Raw genomic sequence first — 23056 nt, 5'->3', positions numbered from 1 at the left:
CTGTCTCCCCTTCATATTTCGAAAGGTTTGCCATCGGCTCTGCGACGCTGTGGGGTTTGCAGGAAGCAACTGCACCTTTTATGCCGAAACTTCATCTGGTTACGCCAATTAATACAGCTACCTGTACACGTTGAAACTCAAATATTACAGTAGGTGGTTTTAAGTTATCGCGAATTATTTAAAAGTGGGTTAAAGGGATTTTTTCCAACGCAAACACTGGAGGTGCAATTACTTAACACTTGCAACATGGCTGCTGCGGGAACGGCAGTGGGAAAAGTTTGACACTGACGTGGGAGAAGTTTTATGCGAATGCTAGTTGGTACATGAGTTGTTGGCCAGCTATTAAAGTCGTCAGCGGTCTCCTCCAGCCTTGCAGCGCTTTACTCGGACTACAAACCAGCGGATAGACCGTGCGAGAGCCTCCCCCTCCTCTGTAGTCACCACTGACCGTCACTGCAGTGGACTTTAGTGGGGGAACCGTGGTGTCTTCCTCTCCATCGTGAAGCTGTGGTGGCGTTACGGGACTTGTCGTCGGACACCGGGCTGTGTTTCGAGCTAAAATGCATTTTTCCATACCCGAAACGGAGGTTCGTTCGGGGGAAAATGGATCAACCTATGTGGTGAGCATGATCGTCTGTGTTTACGTTGTACCCGCTTTACTGTTATACATGATCTGATGGTATTGGACAGTGGTGCATCACCATAGGCCAAACTGCCGCCTAACAAAACACTAATTTGTATCACAGAAGCAATTTTCACAAGGGTACAATCTAGAAAGGCGAATCAACTTGATTTAGAAAATTACAACACGAGGAAGTAGAGGCTCAGTCTTGTTGACCTCCAATACATCCTGCAGAGATTGAACGTGATTGTGTGAGGCCATTGGAAGCATAAATGGGAAAGTAACCCCCATGTCTTCATTATGCTTCTACATTATATCATCGACCTGGCAGACGTTGTAATGTGGCTCCCACATTTTGCATTGTTATGAAATTGGTACTAAAAGGCATGTTGTCATTTACTGTCAAATGTCACCCGAAGAGACACTTACACAATCTCAGATTTTTTTTTCTTCCCATAAGGCACAACAGTCCCTTTGTGAACTTTACAGGTTTCATTCAGAACTTAAACTATGTCTGATAATTTTGCCACCATAATTTCATACTCCTCCTTGTTATTTACAGCCAACATTGCTTTCACTTTGTCGTAAAGTCCCCTCAACTAACAGCAATAGCAGTCTTGACCACACATCGAGAGCAGCAATATTCTGTATAATAATCAATAATCTGTGGCTCCATCATCTTGCTCGGTGTGTTGTGCAGCAAGTTTCCCATTAACCTAGCTGTGTGTTTATTTTCCTTGACACTTGTTTGATTGTCTTTAACGTGGTTTAATACCTCATCTAAAGCCATTGTGTCTGACCGGTGCGATGCCTTGAGTTGTTGGCTGACATGCTCAGAGAGGATCGTTCATGGAGGTTGGTAAAGGATGGCTTTAATGAAGCACGGCAGACCTAAATTATGCTAAGCTTCTGTGGATGTTTCACACTGTTTTCCTTCGTCGTGGACAAAGTCTGGATACATTGTGCTCATGTGTGGCAGAGGCAGTGCTGTTCAGACGAACAACTCAAAGTATTCTCTCCTTTTCTCGTGTTACTAGAGACAACATCATTGGTGTGAATGTGTGTCAATTAACATATAAACCAGGTCTATCCAGTTGTTATATTGCTAGGGAACAGCTTGGGTTCAAATTGGTTTCTTGTCAATAAAACGGCATAGCAAAAAAATAATTCTGCATCTGGAGGTTTCATGGAAGAATGCAACTATTCTGATATTCACTAGATGCTTTGAAATAACATCTGCAGCATCTGATCTTCATGTGACATCATACACACTATGCTTGGTGTCACACACCTGCGAATGACTATCTTCCATCTTGAGTCCATGTGCTCCACAGAGGGGAAAACACATCTTGGAATAAGCTCATTAATGTTGGGGTCCCTGCTGCCTTAAGAAGTACAACATTAGCTTTGGATGTAAACTTAAATATACTTATTTTCTGTAGTAGTGGTAGTTAACGCTTTGTTGTATGTGCACAGTAATAGGATTTGATTTATTTCCCATCCACATTGTTACGTAATCACATACTCTTGCCGTTTAAAGTCAACAGGTTTTCAAAATTGAGCATTCCAGGTGCCACCTCTGGCTTGTTTCTAACTGGCTGAGCACATATTTACCCAGTGCTGCACTGGGAACTTTAAAGCGACTGTTTTTCACCTCTCGCCTGGCAGTCCTGTGACTGTCATTGTGACCTTCCTGTATCTGTCCCACAGGAAGGGACTTTGCTTGATTATAATGCTGAGAGATGGGATGTGCACCTTGGAACCAATGTGCCACAGAAACTGCATAGTTTGCAAATTACCTTTTAGAACAACAAGGGCTGCAGTTTCTTTTTAAATATGGTGCAGGCCGACATGTCTTTTTATTTTGAGTGCTCACACTTCCTCTTGTCTGTTTGACTTGTATCTTCCACTCTGGTTCACATAGTCCTTTGTTTGTGGGTGTGGAAAAGATAGATAGCCTCTGTAAGTGATAGTGACTAATTTACTTATCATGAGGAACAGGTTGGGACTAAAATGAACATGTTCATCTGTCTCTGTTTATAGTTTTGTTTCAGCCTGCTTCTGTCAGTGAGCAATATTTATGAACTTACAATGTGTGAAAACAAGCACCTGTTTTAGAATTCCTACTACTGAAATTGAATTACATGCATTTCATACTAGTGAAAGGATGAAGGTGTAGGGCTAAGGTTACAGGGCTATTTTAAATTCCCGTCGCTAATAAGATTAACGCTTGCAAACTGACTCCAAAGTACAAATGTATTAAATAAATAGACAATGTTTCGTTTCTAGTCGTATCTTCATCGAGTCTAAATATCTTTTATCGAAACGCATTTTTGTTTTGAAGCTTGTGTGCAGAAAGGAGCACTAGATCACACTGTTTGTATTGTTGTCTCTGTCCCTGAGTTGAACTGCTTGCTATACAGAAAAATTAAGGGTTATTTTTTGGTGCGTTATCAAACGGAGCCAAGACATTCTGCATACTCATTCTTCTTTCCGGCCTGGATTCTGCCGACACATCTTTCAGTTAATTCTCTGGCCTTCCTCCAAATTCTTTATCCTTCCTCTTTCACTCTGGCAGTTTTGGGGTGTTCTTACTTTGTTTTTGCTATTGATTGGTTGATTGATTGTAGGTGAGCAACAGCAACAGTGGAGTCAAGCGTATTTAAGACCTTTTTGTTTGTTTTGACAGATTTTTGATCCACCATGTTGATTGTAAATATTAATTTGAAACGGAAGGGGAAGATTAAAGTACTGACAGTTTGCGCCTTCACATCCTAGCAGACAGAGCCCACTTCCTGTCATCCCCTGCCAGAGTTGCACACATGGTGATTGAAGTGGACATTTCTTTGCAAATGAAGGAGCAAGATTTATTTTCCTTTTTTCTTTCTTTCACAAATGAATCATAAAACATATTTGAAATCTAGCCACTTGTGACAGGCAAAAGGAAGGAAAGATCGTCTTCATCTCAGTCATCTTTATGTGATGGCACCCGCTCGTTGTTTTTAATCACAATATTTGCCAAACATTTGGCAGTCTTTGACCATGAGTTATTGTCAGTGTGGTGGTGGAAAAGTTTCTATGTCATGTTTCTTGAGCCATTTTCAAAAATAGAAAATAAAAATTCACAGATTTATATAAACAGACTTGTGGTACCTTGCAAAAGACACAACATTCTTTTACAGTTCACGAGAGCTATTTTGTAAGTGAGCCAGTATTTAGGCAAACTCAAATATATTTTTCTTTTCCTGAGTGCATAACTAAAGTATCACTTTGTTATTCTTGTGGTTTTGCACCATTCCAAATGCTTAATGAGGCATGTGACATGAAACATAGATTACTCTCTGAGATTGGCTCTAAACTTGATGGCTAGCAGATATTTGGACTGCTGATTCTAAACGGTGGTTTTGCAGATAAGCGATATCTGATGTCTGTCTAAACAAAGCGGTGGTGCCTCAGGGAAAGAATAAGACATTACCCATGTGATCTTTGCTTTTCGTATTGCTTAGAGCCGGTGTTATGCGTTATGCAAGCTGTTTTGATTGGAAATTGAAATGTGCTCGTCTGTAGCGTTTGATTAAATCCACTTAATTTATTTGGTCCTCCTTCTGAAAATGAAGAGTGATGAAACACAACACGTGGTGTTAAAATAAGATGAGACGGAAGAGATTGGGGTTGTTTTGAGGTGGTGTGAGCGAATTTGGGAGGGGAAGCTTACCGTATGTTAAGCTTACAGGATGGTAACTGTTGTTGTTGTTTGACACTTGAAGAATTGCATCTGAAGAAAGTCCATTCAGCTTTGGTCTGCATTGACAATTATTATGTTGAATTAACGTTATATTCCAAGAAAGGCTATTATTGTATATGTATTTTTTCTTCTTCTATCCTTATATATGTTATTTTATTTGGTCAGTTTGATGTCCACCCACAAGCTTTTCAGATGGATCCATACAAGCTTTTGATGATACGCTTCTCTGCACTTTGTCAGACCTTTACACATTCTTTCACGTTTTATTTTGTTTCTTCTCTCTCCCACAGGCCTACAACATCCACGTCAATGGCGTGCTGCACTGTCGAGTACGCTACAGTCAACTTCTCGGCCTCCATGAACAGGTAAGGCTTCAGCCATCACAATAAACCCATTGCTGGTAGTGTGCTATGGACCAGAAGTGACTGGTCTGCTTGTGGAGTGAGCCAAACTCTGTTTAAATGCCACCACGTCCACCCGGGGTGACCTTTCGCTCGACTTTGCGCCGCGGGGTCGATACAAACGACACAAAGACCTCCCATCACTTTGAATCACGACCCCGGTGGCTTGAAGTCTTGCTGTTATTCCTCCCAGAGTCCAAACTATTGCATGTAAACGGGCAGGATTGTCGAAGAGGTTGGAGGGGGTGGGAGACATGGAAGGAATGTTCTTGGCCTTTTCTTCACTTCACCTGCTTAGAAAAGCATCTTAATCTGAAAAATAAATGTTGTTGGAAAGTGAGTTGCCTGCATTTTTTTAGTCTCTGCCTCAGTTACTCTTTACACAGACGCAGCTATTTGTTTGAGCTGTTATTAGGCAATTAGTTTATTTAGCATCTACTTGTTTTTTGTGTAGAAAGTTGACTTAATCATGAAAGTGCTTACCATACCTTTTTTTTTTTTTTAAACAAATGCTGCTGCAAAGCTGGATGAATCGTCTCAAAGACTTAGATTTGCTGTGTTTCTGGCTGACAACCTGTGAGCTCTCTGTGTTATGAATGTGTACGTCGTGGTATATACTGTAACACAACCAGTGCCCAATCTCACATTAATAAATAAGCGAGCAGGGCCCAAACTTTGCCATCTCCGTCCTCAAGTCTGTAGTCTGACAGTTGCTGTTGCCTGGCAACCGGGTGTGGGAGAGACGCACTTGAATCTTTAAGTACCGACCCCCGAGGGCGTCCTGTGGCACACGCATAACCCCAAAAACACTCCAGCGGTTGCAACACACACACACACACACACACACACACACACACACACACACACACACACACACACACACACACACAGAAATGTGAATGTGTTTATTGCATCTCTTGTTTTCTCCCCTACAGATTTTTAACAAGGTCACACTTCTTTTAGAGCCAAAGCTTATTTAATACCAACACTGAACACAAATGTATTTCAGATTTGGGGGACCTTTGCTTAGTGTCTGTCGCTATGAGAGCTGATTTGTATGTGGAACCAGTGCTGTCGCTGATGTACTGAAAATACCAAAAGGCAGTATGTTAAGGTGAAAATTCCCTCTCTTCCTCGAGCACCCACTGGGGCCAACCTTCATCATGCAATATGTGCAGTACCTGAGGGTTTTATAGAGAGAGAAAAACAGTGAATTCCTTTTGACGAGCGTGATGTACAGCTTTTGCCTGCAGCAGCATTACAGGTTAAAATTAAACCTAATTTTATGTGTGATTTTTAGATCTGCGAGAGCTACCAGCTCTTGAATGATTAAAAAAAAAGGGGAAGAAATGAGTCAAGAAGCTGGAAGACAAAGTAAACTTGGAGTGACTAGACATTCAGGGTTCCAGATGTGTCTGTGTGTGTGTTATGCACGGAAACTCCACCGGCTAGTCGTTGAAACGGGGCTTAAAATAAACATGTGATTCATCTTTAGCAGCATGAATGTACCTCTTAGAAAAAATGTATCCATGACTCTTTAATTTAAGATGCTGCTACTCTGTACTGAAGTTAATTGGTTTTGTCATTTAAACATATTAATCTGTTTTGATTGATTTTTCTAAATTTGAATAAAAAGTTATCCGACTTCAGGAAGAAGAAAAAAGCAACACAGGTTGAATAGCTTGTCATCCTGCAACCTCACCTTCTCACAACTTGTGTGTTGTACCAACAGATAAAGAAAGAATATGGCAGCAATGTCGTGCCTGCATTCCCTCCTAAGAAGATCTTCACTTTGACTCCTGCTGAGGTCGAACAGAGACGAGAACAGCTGGAGAAATACATGCAGGCTGGTAAGTTATTCATGCTGAATGGACTTTTTACAGATGGGTTGTATTGCATTTCACTCCATTTCTGGCTGAATTTAAATTCCAGCTACATTGTGGTTGTTTTTGTCCGTTTTTAAATGAGCTACTATTCTTCTCTGAATTGCACTGCATGTATCCCTAAGGGGGTTTGTTTTTTTATGTTACGGTAGAACAAAAAAATGTCGACTTTGTTTTTGTAACAGTATAGCTTTGCAGCAGAAGCACAATTTTCCTTGAAATATTTGCTTTTACACAACAATCACAAGCATGGGTTGGCTGTGTGTCTGTGGGGAGTCCAGCATACACTGGTCTATTCATGCCATTTAAAAGTGTTTCACTAAAGAACTGAAGATCTGCGCGCACACTGAGCTGAGACAGTCAGCCAGAGCCTCACTAGACAGAGTTATGCTGACACACCTGATGAAAGGGGAAACAAATCCCTGCTTAGGCTTTCAGATCTCGTAGGGTTTTTACAAGTTTCATGGGTTTGGAGTCTCTAGTGATGATGTGCCACCTCTTGGGATACATACTTTTCTCTGAATTGAAAACGGACTGCTAAAAAGTATGATTCATATTTTTTGTGCTGTTTACACCAGGAGTGAAACTAGTTATATTTTGGGGGGAAATGTCTGCATGTGAGAGTATTAAAAGCTTTATTTGGCAAGTGTTACATGTTCAATCCAACTGGAGTTTTTCTTAATCCTAATTTGGCAGCTTTTCACCATATTACCCCAAATGTTGTAAACAACCGAGGGTGAACTTGAGACACACACACAGACAGACACACACAGACACACAGAACTGTGGAAGTGGAACTGGCAGCAATGCAGAGGGTTTGTTTTAATCCTCTCAAGCACTGGCAGTTACAGCAGAACAAGGAAGCGTTGTTCAAGTGTGTATTTGCTCATAGTCTGGAAGCAAACGCACACAGGGTGTTCTTGGCTACAAGTTCACTTGGTTACATCATGGCTTTTTACATAGTTATGGAAAATGAACTGCCACAAACTCAATCTGCTCTGACGCAGATGGCTCAGACCGCTGACATTTTGTCAAAAGAACAATAGTGGACACACACACAGACACAGTGTGTAACAGTCATGTTAATCATACAGGGTCGTCATGCAGATCGTTTAATGTACTACACTGCAACTAAAAAGTGCCTCAATAGAAAATCAAAGATATTATTATAAGAGAGTTATTCATCTTGCCCTTTTGTTTACGAATTTGGGGGACTGCATTATGACAAAACTGGCTTGTCATAATTTAAAGTCAATTGAAACTATGCCAGAAAACCCTTGCTTTCCATTTTAAGCTAAATTGCTTTGAGAAGTGTCTTGAAAGGTCAAACCCATTCCACAGGAACAAAATGAGATTCTGTGATCAGAGGAAACTTGAGAACAATTGGGAAATGGCTTCCCCTGAGGCTTATGTTTACATAACGTCCACTTAAAGACCCTTAACTAATTGTTAAGTCATCAGTTCAAACCCTGACATATCTCTTCTTGACTTCCTCTGCGCCTCCCTCAGTGAGCTACGACTCATTTTGTACTCAAGTTGCTTATATATCTCCTGTTTTTTATTTTCACAGTGCGCCAGGATCCCTTGCTCGGAGCCAGTGAGATGTTCAACAGCTTCTTGAGGAAAGCACAGCAGGTTGGTTGTGTGTTTCTGCTTGACTCTACTGGACCTGCACCAATGTGTTTGTTCCCTGTTGCGTCAACATGGTCAATAGGCCTTTGAGGAAGCAAAAGGCTGACGCAGTAAATCCTTCCCAACTAGTAATTGCTTTTGGTAATGTGGACGGGTGAGGTAGCTGTATCCTTACTGTTTGTCGGAGCTTGTGGCAGCATGCACTCTTATCTCTTAAAGAAGTTGGTTGATGTGTCAGATCAAGTTTGCAACGCAAGCAGAAAACAGGTGAAAGGATTACATCAGACACATAACCGAGGGAAAAGCAACTTTTCAACAAATAGAGGAACATCGTTGCGTCATGTCTTGGATCTGGATCCTTTTTAAATTATTGTATTAGAAAAAAGAAAAAGTAAGCTGATGAGTCATCTCACGAGATCTGCAGTACTAAAAGGGCAAATGAATATTAGCCAAAGTAGATGACGCTGTACAATCACAAACTCGTGGTTCTGGTATTGCTGCCTGAGAGAAAAGGCTACTCCAAACGGATGGTGTATTCAGATCAGGTAGCGAGGTTAGTCGTCATCATTTGAGCTGCCACCCGCGTTGCCAGGAGGGCTGTAAATCCAATAACCTTCATGGACAGATTCATCCGTCTGCTGCCACGTCACACCCATCCTGCCTCTCCTCCTCCCTCCGTCTTCCTCTCTCGTTGGAGCCTGCATTTGTCTCCCTCCCCTCCCCCAGCGCCTTATGTACTGCGAGGACAGCAGGTGCAGAATAGTAGATGAGTTACCACCCGGTGTTGTCATTTCATCTGCACCTTTCAGTGGTGGGGATGTACTTTGAAGACCCCCCCCCCCCAACCCCCACTGACGAAACAGGGAAGATAAGTGACAATTTAGCAGCGGCGCTGAGAGACGGCCTGAGGACAGCAGAGCCTGGGGTTATCCGGTTTAAGACTTCAGATATTCTTTTCATCAGCTCGGAGACTTGGAATAGTCAAAGGTTTTGGCAGTTTATTTTCCATACTCTTCGATCTTGTGAGGGTTTGTTCCATCGTCGCACAAACAACTAATTAATGCCGTTCCCTTAATTTCTGTGTGAGCTCTGAGTAGTGAAATAAATGGAGCTGCAACAATTGGTCAAATTTTTTACATCTTACTTCTTTTATTTTAAAATTAATCTGCAATAATTTAGATACTTGATTAATTGGGTATTTGACACATTTCTTTGAAGAAAAGAATGGTAAAATAATCTGTATCCAGCTTCTCAAATTTGCTGGTTTCTGTATTGTTCTATTATTGTAAATTGAATATCTGGGTTCACTTTGAGCTTGAAAATGGGATGGGCATTTTCAACCTTTTTGACACTATGTACATTTGGGTAGCTTCTTTGTTATGTTTTTATCTCCACGTGATATTTGACCAGCCCATATGTTTCCCACACCTAAGACCTGGTTTGATTTAGGTTTTGACCGATAGGAATGAAAACACATCGCTGACCCATGAAGCTGAAGGAAAGCCTGTTATGTTTTGTACCGTTCCCACAGGAGACGCAGCAGATTCCCACAGAAGAAGTCGCTCTCGACATCTGCCTCTCCAACGGTCAGAAGGTCACAGTCAACATTCTGACCTCAGATCAGACGGAGGACGTCCTTGATGTAAGTGTGCGCTGTTAAAGAGGACATAAAAGCTCTGTTGTCAGCTAGTACTCCACTAATTTGTAAATGTATCCGATTCAGTTTGATCATGAAAAAGTAAAAAGATTAATACATTAACATTTCTGAGGAAAACCACTGTGTTAAACATGCTAAACTCCACATGGCCGCACCGGCTACGTAAACAAAGCACTGAGAAGCCTGACTTCCTCCTCTGCTTCATTACTTAACTCATGGTTTGCTGCTATATTAATGCTCTGAATTCTGAATTTTGCACATTTAAGGTTAAGCAGATATAGTATAAGATAAAATAATTCTTTTATTAGTCCCGCAGTAGGGAAATTGCAGGATTACAGCAGCAGTGCATACAGATACATAGTATACAGAAATGTGATTATATAAACAGCTGGAAATTAAACAATAGTGCTGATTAATTATTTAAGTGGCCAGAAGTCTGTTATCAGCCTCCGCAGCGTTTGTCTGTAGTAGAGACATTTGATCTTCTCTGTTCATAACATCAAACTCCTCTGTAAACTCTGAAGTTTTACAGACTCTACAGACTGTATTGTAAATTAAATTTAGACAATATAGACTCTTTATTTAGCAACCATTACAGGACTTTATGAAGTCAGAGCTACTTCGATCAAACTCAGACGCCTTGACCAATTGATTTCCACATGTTGGTTTTTATAGGTCAGATTGTGATTGTGACCAAACATTTTAGTACTTCACATCTACTTGTCCTTTTGCGCTCGCCTGTGAATCTTGTGCGTTAGAGCTTTCACAAGTGCTCCTGTGAAAGTTTAACCACAGTTGACCTCCGTTTATCACAGCAAGTTTTAGGGCACAGTTCTCTCGATTAAAACTGTGTGTGTGTGTGTGTGTGTGTGTGTGTGTGTGTGTGTGTGTGTGTGTGTGTGTGTGTGTGTGTGTGTGTGTGTGTGTGTGTGTGTGTGTGTGATGTCAGATTTTTGCTGTGTAATTTCTCAACAATCACACTTGGTGTTTGCAACGTCTGGAGGTTGATAGATAAGAACCAACATTTAGTGTTGATAATGTCAGCAAGTGCCATCGCTTTGTGTGATAATGTATTAATAATGCCTTTTGCAGGACTGGAAATGGATATTAAGAAACTATCTTCTGATCTCAACAAAAAAAATGTTTTCTTGGTTTTCTCATTAGAAAACATTCAAGTTTCTTATCGAGTTGGCTGTGTGGATGAATTTTCTATTAATTGTGATATTTTGCAAGCCAAAAGGCTACAGACTAAAGCCCCAGTTGTACACAAAGTACATGTACTGCTGTTTTACATGTAGTTTGATTTGACCACTTTTCAACTTGAAACTTGTCCCAGCATATACAGAGGGTGTAGAAGAGGACAAGAGATATGTCCTAATATTTTTAATATTGAGCTTTTTTTTTGTTATCCGTCCTTCAATTAAGTCTCTGCATTTGTTGTAACTTACTGGGAAAAATACAATTAGAAGAAGGAATGAATGAAATGATTGTAAAAACTAACTCCCTCATCTCTCTGCAGGCTGTTGCAACAAAACTCGACCTTCCAGATGACCTTGTTGGTTACTTTAGTCTCTTCCTTGTCCGTGAATGTATGGATGGAGGTCTAACATGTAAGTAACATTTTTTGTAAAGAATCAGAAGAATTCAAGGAATTCAAACTCCTTACATTTTGCTTTCATTACTAATCAAAAGTATTCTGTGTCCTCCATAATTCATGGCTGCCGAGTGTTTAGAGTCACCCTGGAATGGACGTTCAGAAATGTTTTGAAAAGGCTTGAAGTTTATTTTGACGCATTACAGCTGGAAACCACCAGATAACCAGCAAACAAAAGTGTGCTGTACACGAAGCGCTTTGATAAAACGATGTAACTAAAACGACTTAATCAGGCAGGCAAGGACTATTCTCAGAAGACACACAGAATTTAGCTGACACAATTATTGATGCAAACAGAGAAACAAAAGGAACTATGAGTTTGATTAATGCTGTAACATTTGTTATGTTGCACTGAGGAATAACCAAAGAGAATTATGTGCTGTAATGTGACACCGTTGATTTAAGTTTTCTTTCTCTCTAAATTCTCCACAGTCAAGAGTTAGCTCTGTTAATCTCTCTCGCTGTTTAGAGATGTACTTTAGTTTAATTAAAAGAGAGGAACCGCATTTCCTCATGAGAATTGCCTCTTGTGTCGGAGTTGCTACTGTGTCTCTGGCGAGAGTGCATCATTTATTTATTAGCTGCTCAGGAGCTCAGCGAGAGCCAGGCCCTTGTGTTTGTTGGCCGGGTCGTGCAAAGTGCCGGCTGTGTGAAGTGTTTTCAGGTTGAGGATCTATTTGTTGTCGTCTGAGCTCTAAAAATCTGTGGTTGGCTAAATGCCAAATGGCCTTGGATTCACTGGCTGACTTCTGATTAGTCAAGTCATTTTCCAGACAACTGCACGTGGATTCTACCATTTAGATATTAGACTATCCAAATGTCTTATATTTCTTTATACTTGTATATAAGAGCAAATATAACATAAACATTTCACCCAGGGGATCAATAGAGTATTTCTGACTCGGTATTCAAAAACACATAGTTTGGGGTTGGGGAAGATTAATTTTATACCTGGATATGTTATGCTTCTGTTTGCCCCATCTTCTGTATGTATATTTGGCATGTTTGTGTATGAATTTAAAATGTTGTTTCTTCTCTTTATCTCCAACAACACTCTGCCATGGCCCTTCATTGTTAATAAGTGAAGTTTTAAAAGTCGGTTTACAGGAGGAGGACAGTGTAAATGCGCGGACAATAGATAGTTAGATACTGTATTAATCCCATTGGGTAACTTCAGTGTTGCAGCATGGCAAACAAAACAACCTCACAAAAGAAAATAAATAAGTAATATAAACTTTTATAACGTGCCATGAAAGTCTAGTGCCTGTACTCTATTCTTTTCATGGTTTGCTCAAGACTACTGTATACTACATATGATCATGTATTGATCTGACAAGGTTCTTATAATTATAAACATGATCTCAAAAGTGAGTTGCTTTCATGTCAGTCAGTAGTATCTGTTAACCCTTTAAATGTATGGAGAGGCCCAAATAAGTCATTCAGCATGAAAAAGCATAAAAAATGACTAATCGACTCAAGAAATCTCAGTCGGTAAGAGGCAAAGCCCAACTGGTCGACCGTGAAGGGGAAACCCAACATGTTACCCTGATTGAGAGCTTGTTCCTCACCTTCCTGACTTCATATCCCTCTTTGCAGGTTTCTGAGCACTGCCCCAGCAGATTATTTGCATGTATTTCAAGCTGTGTTGGCTGTCTCAAAGTTAATTTTCTATCATGTCAAAACATTGTCTCCTGTGCCCCCTTTCTTCATCCCGTATACCCCTAACCCTTCACACTAGTACTCAGAAGGGGCTGAAATATTTGTTTGCTCTCACTTTTAAGTAACTGTGCGAATGCAAATCATAGTAGAATATTTGCATTTACCGTTGTTGTCACAAGGCCTACCACAGCAGGGCGGGCTTAAAGCGTTCCAGATCGAGATATTTCAGTTTCACATTCCCTTCTTCTCCAATCCATCACAGCCCTGTCGGGTCAAATTCTCATCTTCCACTTGCCAAATGCTTCCCCACACCTCACGCCAAATCCATTCCAGGCTGAAAAAGGTGCCTGGTGGACTTGGAGGAATCTGTAAATATCGCAGGCATGCTGTATATTCTTAGCACAGTTTTAAATCTGAATCTCTGAGTGATGTGAAAGAGAAAGGCCATGTGTTGAATACGACTCGACTACCGGAATAAATCCGGCGCAGCAGGCCGCAGATCAAACACAACTGCTGGTGGGTGTATTGACATAACAGGATAGCTAGAATAATTCAATTCCTTTCTGACAGGCACTACGTTTGCAGACATCTGAGTGTAAATCATGCGTTATATATGCAAAGACATGTCAAGAATATGTGTTTTAAAATGGCAGTGCTGTTTTTTTCTGCATTTTAGAGGTTTTTTTTGCAGTTTTCTGAAAAGCCTGAAAAGTTTCAAAACATTTTAAGCATTCAGTGTCTGTCCATTTTCTGTTTATTCCTGCAGATGTTTCCAACCAGCATGTGTTTCTGCTTCCTGTACACAGCATCTCTGACCATAATGTCCTAAACATTCTTTAAAAACCTCATGGCAAACACAGCTCTATTTAGTCATCAGATTCGTAGTGTTGTGCACATGTATAGATGCCTCTCTAAGCACCTGAGAACCCCTTCACTCTCCTTAGGGAACGGGCAGCAATGAAACCGCTGCAGATTAGGGACGAACGCATGCACACACATAGACACATTATCATTTGTTTACATTTAAATACTCTCTCAAACACACACACACACACACACACACACACACACACACACACACACACACACACACACACACACACACAGTGTGGAGTTCTCCCACCCCTCATTGTTTGTTGTTACCATCATTATCCAAATGTTGGGACTTACTTTACTAGAGCTGCCCTTGTTCCTTACTCTCTCTGTTTTTGTTTTCATCTCTCTCTCTCTCTCTCAGTTGTGCGGAAGCTGCAGGAGTTTGAGCTGCCTTATGTATCCATTACCAGCTTGCGGAGCTCTGAATTTCACATACTCCTACGGAAAAGGTACCCACCACCTGCTCACATCATGATGTTGAATTTGATCATTTTCTTCCCAAAGTGCTCTCCTCCACATGTAATTATTGCTGTGATTCATTGTCCAGAGTATTCATGTGCTTTTCGGTCTAATCTGGTAAAGAAGCAGGTCAGCTATCTTTGGTTTGGTAAGCAGTACATTAACTACATGTGCTGTACTTTATGTCATTTTAATCGGTCAACCAGTAGACACGGTTTTCTTTATTAATTCTGGGTGTTTCTCATTTCATTCCTTATCTGCAGAGAAGCACTTGTTCTTAATCTGTCAGAGCAGCGGTTTGCGTATCTGACTTCAACAACTTCTACAACATAGGCAGTTCATTTTACAATTTATTTTGCCGTCGACAAGAGTTATTACTACAATACAGGTGGCACGTTTGACTGGCATGCTGTAAAAGTCAGGGATTAGACTGAGACATGAATCTGATGATGTCAATTACTGTCTATGAACTGACAATAACCTGAAGTTTAACCAAATAGCTCTGCTCTCTTTAAATGGTCATATTGCACTTATACAGGACAAACAGGAGCCAGAACTGAGCCAACACTATAAAGGAAGTGCATGCACTAATGTATAGCAGATATTAATACATTTAATAATTAAATATGATAACTTACCTTGCTATAGCTAATGCTCTTTGTAAGTAATATAATCCTCAGCTATGGCCACTGAAGCCATCATTTACTCATCATTATATTTTAACTTGTCTTCATTTATAGATTAACAGCTTGTTTTATTTTTTAGTAAACACCTGACGTAGAGCTAACAGCTTAAATCTTGAAGCGAAATGAACAGCCGCAACAATTCCCATGAAACTGAACCACCAAGTCTCTGATATAGTCTCCCAACAACATCTGAAGGGAAGGGGTCAAAAATGCAAAAAACCTTCCTGGGTGGGAGCAGATCTTTGTGGGTGGGTATGCATGGAAACCCTGACGTTGCGTCCCCACCGAGCCTGAAGTTAGTGACTGTTTCCCTCTTCAACTCAACATTTTTCTACTTCCTCCCACTGGCTGAGGTACACAGGATGTTTACTTTCTTTCTGCCTCAAGGAAAGTCTAAGTACTCCTGACCTAGTTTCTCTGTGGAGCGTCGAGCAGCGAGGAAAGAATGAATGTAGAACTAACAAGTGGAGGTGGAGGAAAAACAGACCCCCAGTGTACAAGATCCAGGGGAGGATCAGCTCAAAATGAATTGAAAAGCTTTTGGGGGGCTAAAAGTACATGCTAAAAAAGGAAGAGATTTAGTCCAGTGAAAACATTGAATTAACATAATTTCAAACTTTTTTTTATTCCAGTATGAAATAAAAAAAACAGGAATTTTAATGGTAGTGGAGGTTTTTGTAGGTCAGCACCAATATGCACTTATATATGTATAATGCAAAAGTATGGCTAATGGACATTTGTAGCCTGTATATGCATTAAGGGAATTCAAGCACCACATGTCTCAGCAGAGGCTTTAGAGCACTTTTAATTGAAACTAAAGCAGCCAAATAAAAGCACTCATCCCTCCCCCACACACTCTTATTCCCTTCCTTCCTAGATCCCTTCTCTGTGTCTCCGTCTTCTTTCTCCCTTGTTACTTGCTTTGAATTGCAGATGTGGCCAGGCCAGCATGCTTCACATCTGCTTGAACAACCTTTTCCGTCCACTAACACCCCTTGTGTCATGCAATTACAAGATGTTGAATTTCACGCCTGCAGTAAAGTGTTGAGACATGAATGCAATAAGATTATAGCCAAAGAGCACATGCGGATAAACACAATCCAGTGCTCTGCTAATTCTGACAGTGATAAGTTTAAAACCAATATAAAATAAGGTGGCTAAAATATATACAAACACTCCAAAATATAGTATCCTAAATTACACACTAATTGCACAATAAAGCCTAAATCTTTTGTATAATCCGATTTGGGCCAGTTTCATATGCGGTTTCATTTCTGATCCCCCTCCATCAACTGAATTAATGCATTTTTTTAATGTCACGCTCTCCTCCTCAGGCTGCCACACATCTCCATGCACAGAAGTACCAGCAATAGTGTCTAATACAAGCACAGCACTGCCTCACAAGCTCTGTACCGTCTCACTCTCCAGCTGTCCTTCAACCTCGAGAGGAGATACTCCTTGAGATGAATTATCTCACACTGCTACCTCGTTGACATTGAGTTGAGGAATTTAGTCTCCAAGTCACTCTCATTTCACACTTTCAGCCAAGTGTTAGTTCATGTTTACTTGATATAATTTGATCAAACGTTAAATGCATTTATATAGCGCCCATCCCATCTACTCGTGTAACATTGGTGCCGTCTTGAGATACTTTGTCTTCACTGGACAGCAGCCTCTTCGTGGTGCTGCTTGGTATGCAGACAGTCATAGGAGAGGGTATTGTTCATGGCAAATGTCTCTTTAGTCACTCAAACAAATCAGGATTGTAGCTGTGCCACTTTGTGCATTTTTATTTACGTTTGGATATGGATATTGTAAAGAGTGACTGGCTTTTCTTTCTGCAGCTACTGGGACATGGCGTACGACGGTGATGTCATGGACAACAGAGTTGGCCTTAATTTGCTCTACGCCCAGGTAAGCGGCTTCATTATGAAGGTAAACCAGATGCAGTCGTTTATTTTCAGCTGCAAAAGTGATCAAAAAAACAAACAATCTTTTGTATTTATTATTAAATTAGCATTGAGAAGAAAACAGAGCATCCTAATTCTGTTGGGTTTGTGTACATCCTGCATCTGTTGTGCTTTATCGAGCTCGCCTGGTGCCAGCTTTACACCAAGAAAACTAAATCAAGCGCTGCTTCATCCCTGGGCGGCCAAATGCTTTTGTCCATTCCCTGGGTCTCCAACATCTGATTGTGATGTCAGCTTGTTTTGACTTTGCAACACCTCAAAACCCTGTACCTCTCTGTGTTCCTCTCGGATCCCGTTAACAGCGGATCCCTTTGCTGTTGTATGAAGCACTTTTTGGGCTACAAGTTTGATTAAAATCTGGAACTGCTGAGTGTTGCCTCTGTGTAGCAGAGGAAATCAAAGAAAACTAAATGGTGTTTCTGTGTAATGTTTGCTGACCTGCACTGTTTCACTGAAAGGCTGAAGGTGGGATCTCTCCCACATGTACTGAAGGAAACACACAACATTGATTTGTTGTGTGCATCTGTGCAGAGAGATGAACTTCAGTTCTTGTTTTTGCTTCACCAGACAGTGTCTGACATTGAGCGAGGCTGGATACTCGTCAACAAAGACCAGCACAGGCAGCTCAAATCACTGCAGGAGAAAGGCTCCAAGAAAGAAGTAAGCAAAGGCCATCTCTTCTGGATGAGTCCAGCGGATACTCTGAAATGTCTTTTTCCAAGCATAACTCTAACTGTAGACCTTAGAGACTACTGCCTCTAATGCATTCTGTGATGCAATTAGCCTAGTTTCCCTCCTGGTATGAATTTGTAATTACACCAATCCAGTTGAGAATTTATAGTTATTTTCAAAGATGGAATTTCCCAAATATTTTGCTCATCTAAAAATTGTAAATTAATTGAAAAAATGTTTCTTGTTCTTCCTAAAGTTCATCCACCTGGGTCAGACTCTCAAATATTACGGCTATATCAAATTTGACCCTTGTATCACCGACTTCCCTGAGAAGGGCTGCCAAGTCATCGTCAGCGCCGGCAACAATGAGCTCAACTTCCACGTGAAGCTGCCCAATGAGCAGATAAAGGAGGGAAGCTTCAAGGTCACGCGCATGCGGTGTTGGCGAGTCACGTCCTCTGTAAGTAGACATTGTGTTGCGTTTGCGAGTGACAGACTGAGAATGAGTGAATTCACCTTCAAGCATGCTTTGTATCTCCGAAGCTGTGAAATAATCAAATTGGAATTGCTCCATATTAGTCGGAGTCTATGAGCTGGCAGAGTAGAGATGCAGCAGCTTTGACTCGAGTCCATCTCACACCAACAAGGGCTTCCAAAGTCGCACATCGTAGCTTTGATTTTCACTGATTAATCAATACAGGAAAATGTTGAAGGCAGAAGACTCGATTATTCAGTCAGGCGGGCATTTGAGTAAAAAAAACTACGTGCCTCACCGATTTGAAAAAATAACATAATAACAATAACGTAAAATAAATTACTATTATCGCGACGTTTCACAAATCTTTGTCATTTTTAGATCAGTTTACTCGGTATGTGAAGTACTGACCTTTCACGGTTGGGAACATTATATCAGAACTGGAGAGTATTTCCTCGTTGAAAGAAGGCTTTTCTTGAAGAAAAATATGTTTATTCCGCCGACTAAGAGTTTGATTGACAGATGGTTCATCCAATTACCTGCCGAGTATTTTTTTTAAAGTGCCTGACCTTTTCCAAATAGTTTGCTTGTCAGATGGTTCTGTGTAACAAACCATCTGACGCATCAGTTTAGGGGAGTACTCCTCAGCCTGTTAAAACGGTTTTATAATGCCTTCTGTGGTCCTGGAGGAGCTCTCTGAAGTCTGAGGAAATAACTCTGATTATGTCATCGGGTGAATCTCGGCTTGAGTTTGAAACTTTAAACCTTTGCTAAAATTATAATTTTCAACAGAGTGTTGTGGGATTTTAAAGAGGTGTGCATTTTGGATGCAGGGTGGGTCTATTGAAGATCCAGTTGCATTGTGGGAAATGTAGTATCCAGTGGTTTGCAAGCTTAACCAATAGTTGAGGCTAAAATCAGGATTTCTCTGCTTATGCTGCACAGATCTCTATTTTAATATGTTTCCAATAAGTCCACCACTCTCTTGTTGCCGCTTTATTTCGGTTTCTTTGGAACTGTAGCTGGCAAGAAATCTAGAACAAATCTTTGTTTAAGAATGAAGAAAATCCATAATTGTCACTGAGTGTCACCATAAATTTAAACCATCATGCAATGCCACGCATTGTTGTCTGGAAAAAAGGCTGAAGGATATTTTTTCACTTCTGTGAAGAGCAACAAAAAAAGCTTTACATGCAACTCTACCCCACATAATGTCTGCTAGCATTTGAAAGACAAACATTTTCCGACCCAAGACCTCATTTACATGGAGATGGGGGAAAAACATTCACTTTTGTATTGCATCAGTGTTCGTGCAGCACAGTCATTATGTGCATCGCAGAAGCTTTTTATGATTCTCCAAAAGTTAATTTGCACAGAGATCTGTACACATGGCAACACTTCTCAAATTAAAATGCATCTTGGCTCGTTTGATTACAGGCTGAGCCCCCGCGCTTTCCAGCAGAGTGCTTAATTTCTGAGCTCGTTCTCAGAGGTCAAAGTAATTTTAATGAGCCCTTTCCTTTCTGAACAAACTATTCAAAACATCTCATTTGGTGCAGCGCTGCAACCCCCCTTGTAGTCACATCTCACAATTGCACCCGGAAGAAAATATATAAGCAGTCAGTGTGTGTTTGTGTCAGCCCTTTGTTTTTGTCTACATTTCTTCTTCATGTTATGCTTTCTGTGTGTAGTTAGGCAGGTGGGAGGTACAGCTAGTTTCTGGCCCAGAGGGAATCGTCTCAGTGAAGAGCACAGGCTCCATAAATGAGGAATGAGGGCTTGTCTCTGGGGAAGCTGCGTCTCTCTGAGCTTCACATATTCTGCAGGGGTTTTGATATTCTCTATTTGTACATGTTGCTTTCTTTCTTTACATCAGTGTTAATCTTTCAGCATGTGTCTTCTTAAGATTTGACTGCCTGTCCCCGATGATGCAGTAGCTTAACAAGAGGCGATGTACTGTTGGATAGGAAATGTGATTAAGCTGCTTACATGACCCTCTCTAGGCATGGAGTAGAATACCAAGCTTATCCTCGACTTAACGCCAGTTGGATGTTGGTTAAGAAATACAAAAATCTGTTTCTGTTCCATGCACTTTATACACAAGAAGACATATTTAACTATAATGCTGAAGGAGGAAAAAGTCCACAATAGAATAAACACAAGTCATACGTGGTCGTTGATGACAGTTCAGATAGTTGTGTTGTATTTCGAGGTTCATAAGAATGACGTTACAACCCACTTGACTCTGCAGCAAGTCCCGATAGCCAACGGCACCACCAATCCCTGCAGCACGTCCAAATGCGACGTCAAACTGGAGCTGGCCTTCGAGTATCTGATGAGCAAAGACCGCCTCCAGTGGGTCACCATCACGAGTCAACAGGTAAGAACTGACAAAGGGTCAGTGTGGAAGTCATCTGCGGATCATGCTATGGTTGGGGGAAAATGCATTTTTATAGTCATGTTTATATCACTCGAGAAAGCATGAGAGAGTAGAGCGCTGAGCTTGTTTAATTGGTATGTTTGGAGCATTTTGTTCCTGCAGTTCTTCTTGACTCAGTTATCAGTTATTGACTTTCAGTTTGTGATTTCAGGCTATCATGATGAGTATCTGCCTTCAGTCTATGGTGGACGAATTAATGGTGAAGAAGTCAGGCGGCAGCATTAAGAAGGTTTGTGTTAAGAAAAATCAAATCCACCTATAATCCTCATAGAGCAAAAAAATGATCACGCTCTTTTTAATCTGTTTATATTCAATACCCAAATTTGCAGAGGATGTGAAGTCACCTTTCCAAAATTTGATGCGTCACTTTACTGTCCTCTGTCTCCTTCTAGATGCTGAGGAAACGACACAACGGCTCCATCCACCGGTCAGACAGTCAGCAAGCTGTGAAATCTCCCCCTCTACTGGTGAGGAGTGGGATAACATGCCCTGAGTTTGATGGTTTGAATTTTATTTGAACTTTTGTGTGGAATTTAACATAATTTGTTGTTGTTGTTTTGTCTGCAGGATTCCCCTGACCCGAACCGTGAACAAATTGTCAAACTCTCAGTGAGTATATTTTTGTCTTTACGTTTTAACGTTGTTAAAAACAATGACATGCAGTTGAATGATGGGGTCAGAAAATGTATTCCCAGAACTTCAACATATTCTAATGAATCAATGTCAGTGTTACGCATACTGATTAATTATATACTTAATTATTCCATTTAGACCAAGCTGAGCTCGGTGTCCCTCCGAGGGATCAGCGCCTCCAACTCAACAAATGATATCAGCGGCAATGATTTCCATGGCAACTATGCTTTCGAGGGAATCGGGGACGATGACCTGTAACCCCTGATCTGCCGCCCTCCCCTCTTCATTCCACTGTCTGCGACTGGGACGACAAAGATTACAAGCCGAGCCGAGCGGGCCACACACCGCTCCGATTCTGCAAGATTGTAGCTTCTTCCTGGAGAAACCGCTTCCTTAAGCTCTCATTTCCTCTTTGACCGTGTCCTTGCTTTTAGACTCTAAAAATGCCCGTCTTGCTTTGTATTTTAGTTACAGTCACCATATTCAATGAAACCTTTGTCCCTATATTATTAAACTGTGTGGCAGTGTACAGTAAAGCTACAGGTACGCAAATAGGGAGGATTTATTCTCAGTTTCACCCACAAGGATTATTACCGTTTCATCTGTATGTCATCGGTATATGTGAGGTTCTATAAGGCAGTTCAATACATGAAGTACAAAGTAAATTAATATATTATTAACTACATGGGGAAAAAAAACCTGCTCTCTCCTGGATTCTCCCCCTGCTGGCTGCATGTTCCCTCATCAACGCGAGAGCCAAATGTTTAGTTCGACCCGGCACTAGTGATAATACAGCAGAACTGGACTTGACCCAGAGTCTAGTGAATGTGTTGACATTGATCTTAAAACTGTAGACTATTCAGAGCAACGGCTTACTTTTATGGATGCTCAATGTTTGGCCTGGCTATATACCAAAATGTCATGTTTTTATACTGTGTCATGCTACTCATGTGCCAAGTCAGTCGACATCTTAGCGGGATGATGCCAGAGGTGTTTTCAGCGTCTGTCACTCATACTGCCTTCAGAAATAGTCTGATGCCTTAACTTTTACTTTTTTTTGCCTCGTGGGTTGACTTGTCATTGAACAAGACATTGGTTGAAGCTTCAGATACACGGCGGTGTTGGCCGGTGTTACCTAGAATCTTGCAGAACTTGGTCGATGAGTGATTTGGCCAGGCTGCTTGCACTTGCTGAACCCATCACTTTTGCACAGTATTACAGGTGGAGGTGAATGCTTTGAGTGGAGGCTCGAGCATGACTTCAAACATTGTGTGGAGATTAATTTTTTTCCATTGGTCTCTGTAAATCCATCAATGATTATTATTTTGTTCTTTTTTTTTTAAACAATTTTTAAAGGTTTCTCATAAATGCCAAATTATAGTTTACTAAAGCATTTTGCACAGAATAAACATAAACATTATGACAATGTCACTTTTTATATTATGTACATGCAATTAAGTATTCTGAACATTTACTAATATCTTTATCACCAATAGCTTATTGTAATCAAATAGATCAAACGTAATCTAAGCTGTATAGGACAACAAGTTTAAATGGACTAACGTATCATTGTTTACATCATGTTTAGGGGA

General features: G+C 40.7%; 1 protein-coding gene across 1 annotated transcript; it reads left to right on the top strand.

Moving 5' to 3' along the window:
* Window positions 1–560: 560 nt before the first annotated feature.
* Window positions 561–21722, top strand: snx17 (sorting nexin 17; the record flags this gene model as incomplete). The annotated part of the gene is made up of 15 exons (XM_079214636.1): window positions 561–620; window positions 4658–4732; window positions 6501–6618; window positions 8222–8286; window positions 9815–9925; window positions 11460–11550; window positions 14491–14578; window positions 17119–17188; window positions 17812–17904; window positions 18173–18376; window positions 20646–20771; window positions 20983–21060; window positions 21224–21298; window positions 21399–21440; window positions 21603–21722. The coding sequence occupies 15 exons, from the start codon at window positions 561–563 to the stop codon at window positions 21720–21722; spliced, it is 1416 nt and encodes a 471-aa protein (XP_079070762.1).
* Window positions 21723–23056: the final 1334 nt, after the last annotated feature.

The sequence above is a fragment of the Taurulus bubalis genome (genome assembly GCF_910589615.1).
Source record: "Taurulus bubalis genome assembly, chromosome: 3".
NCBI lineage: Eukaryota > Metazoa > Chordata > Actinopteri > Perciformes > Cottidae > Taurulus > Taurulus bubalis.
This window is presented reverse-complemented; position numbering and strand designations above follow the sequence as displayed.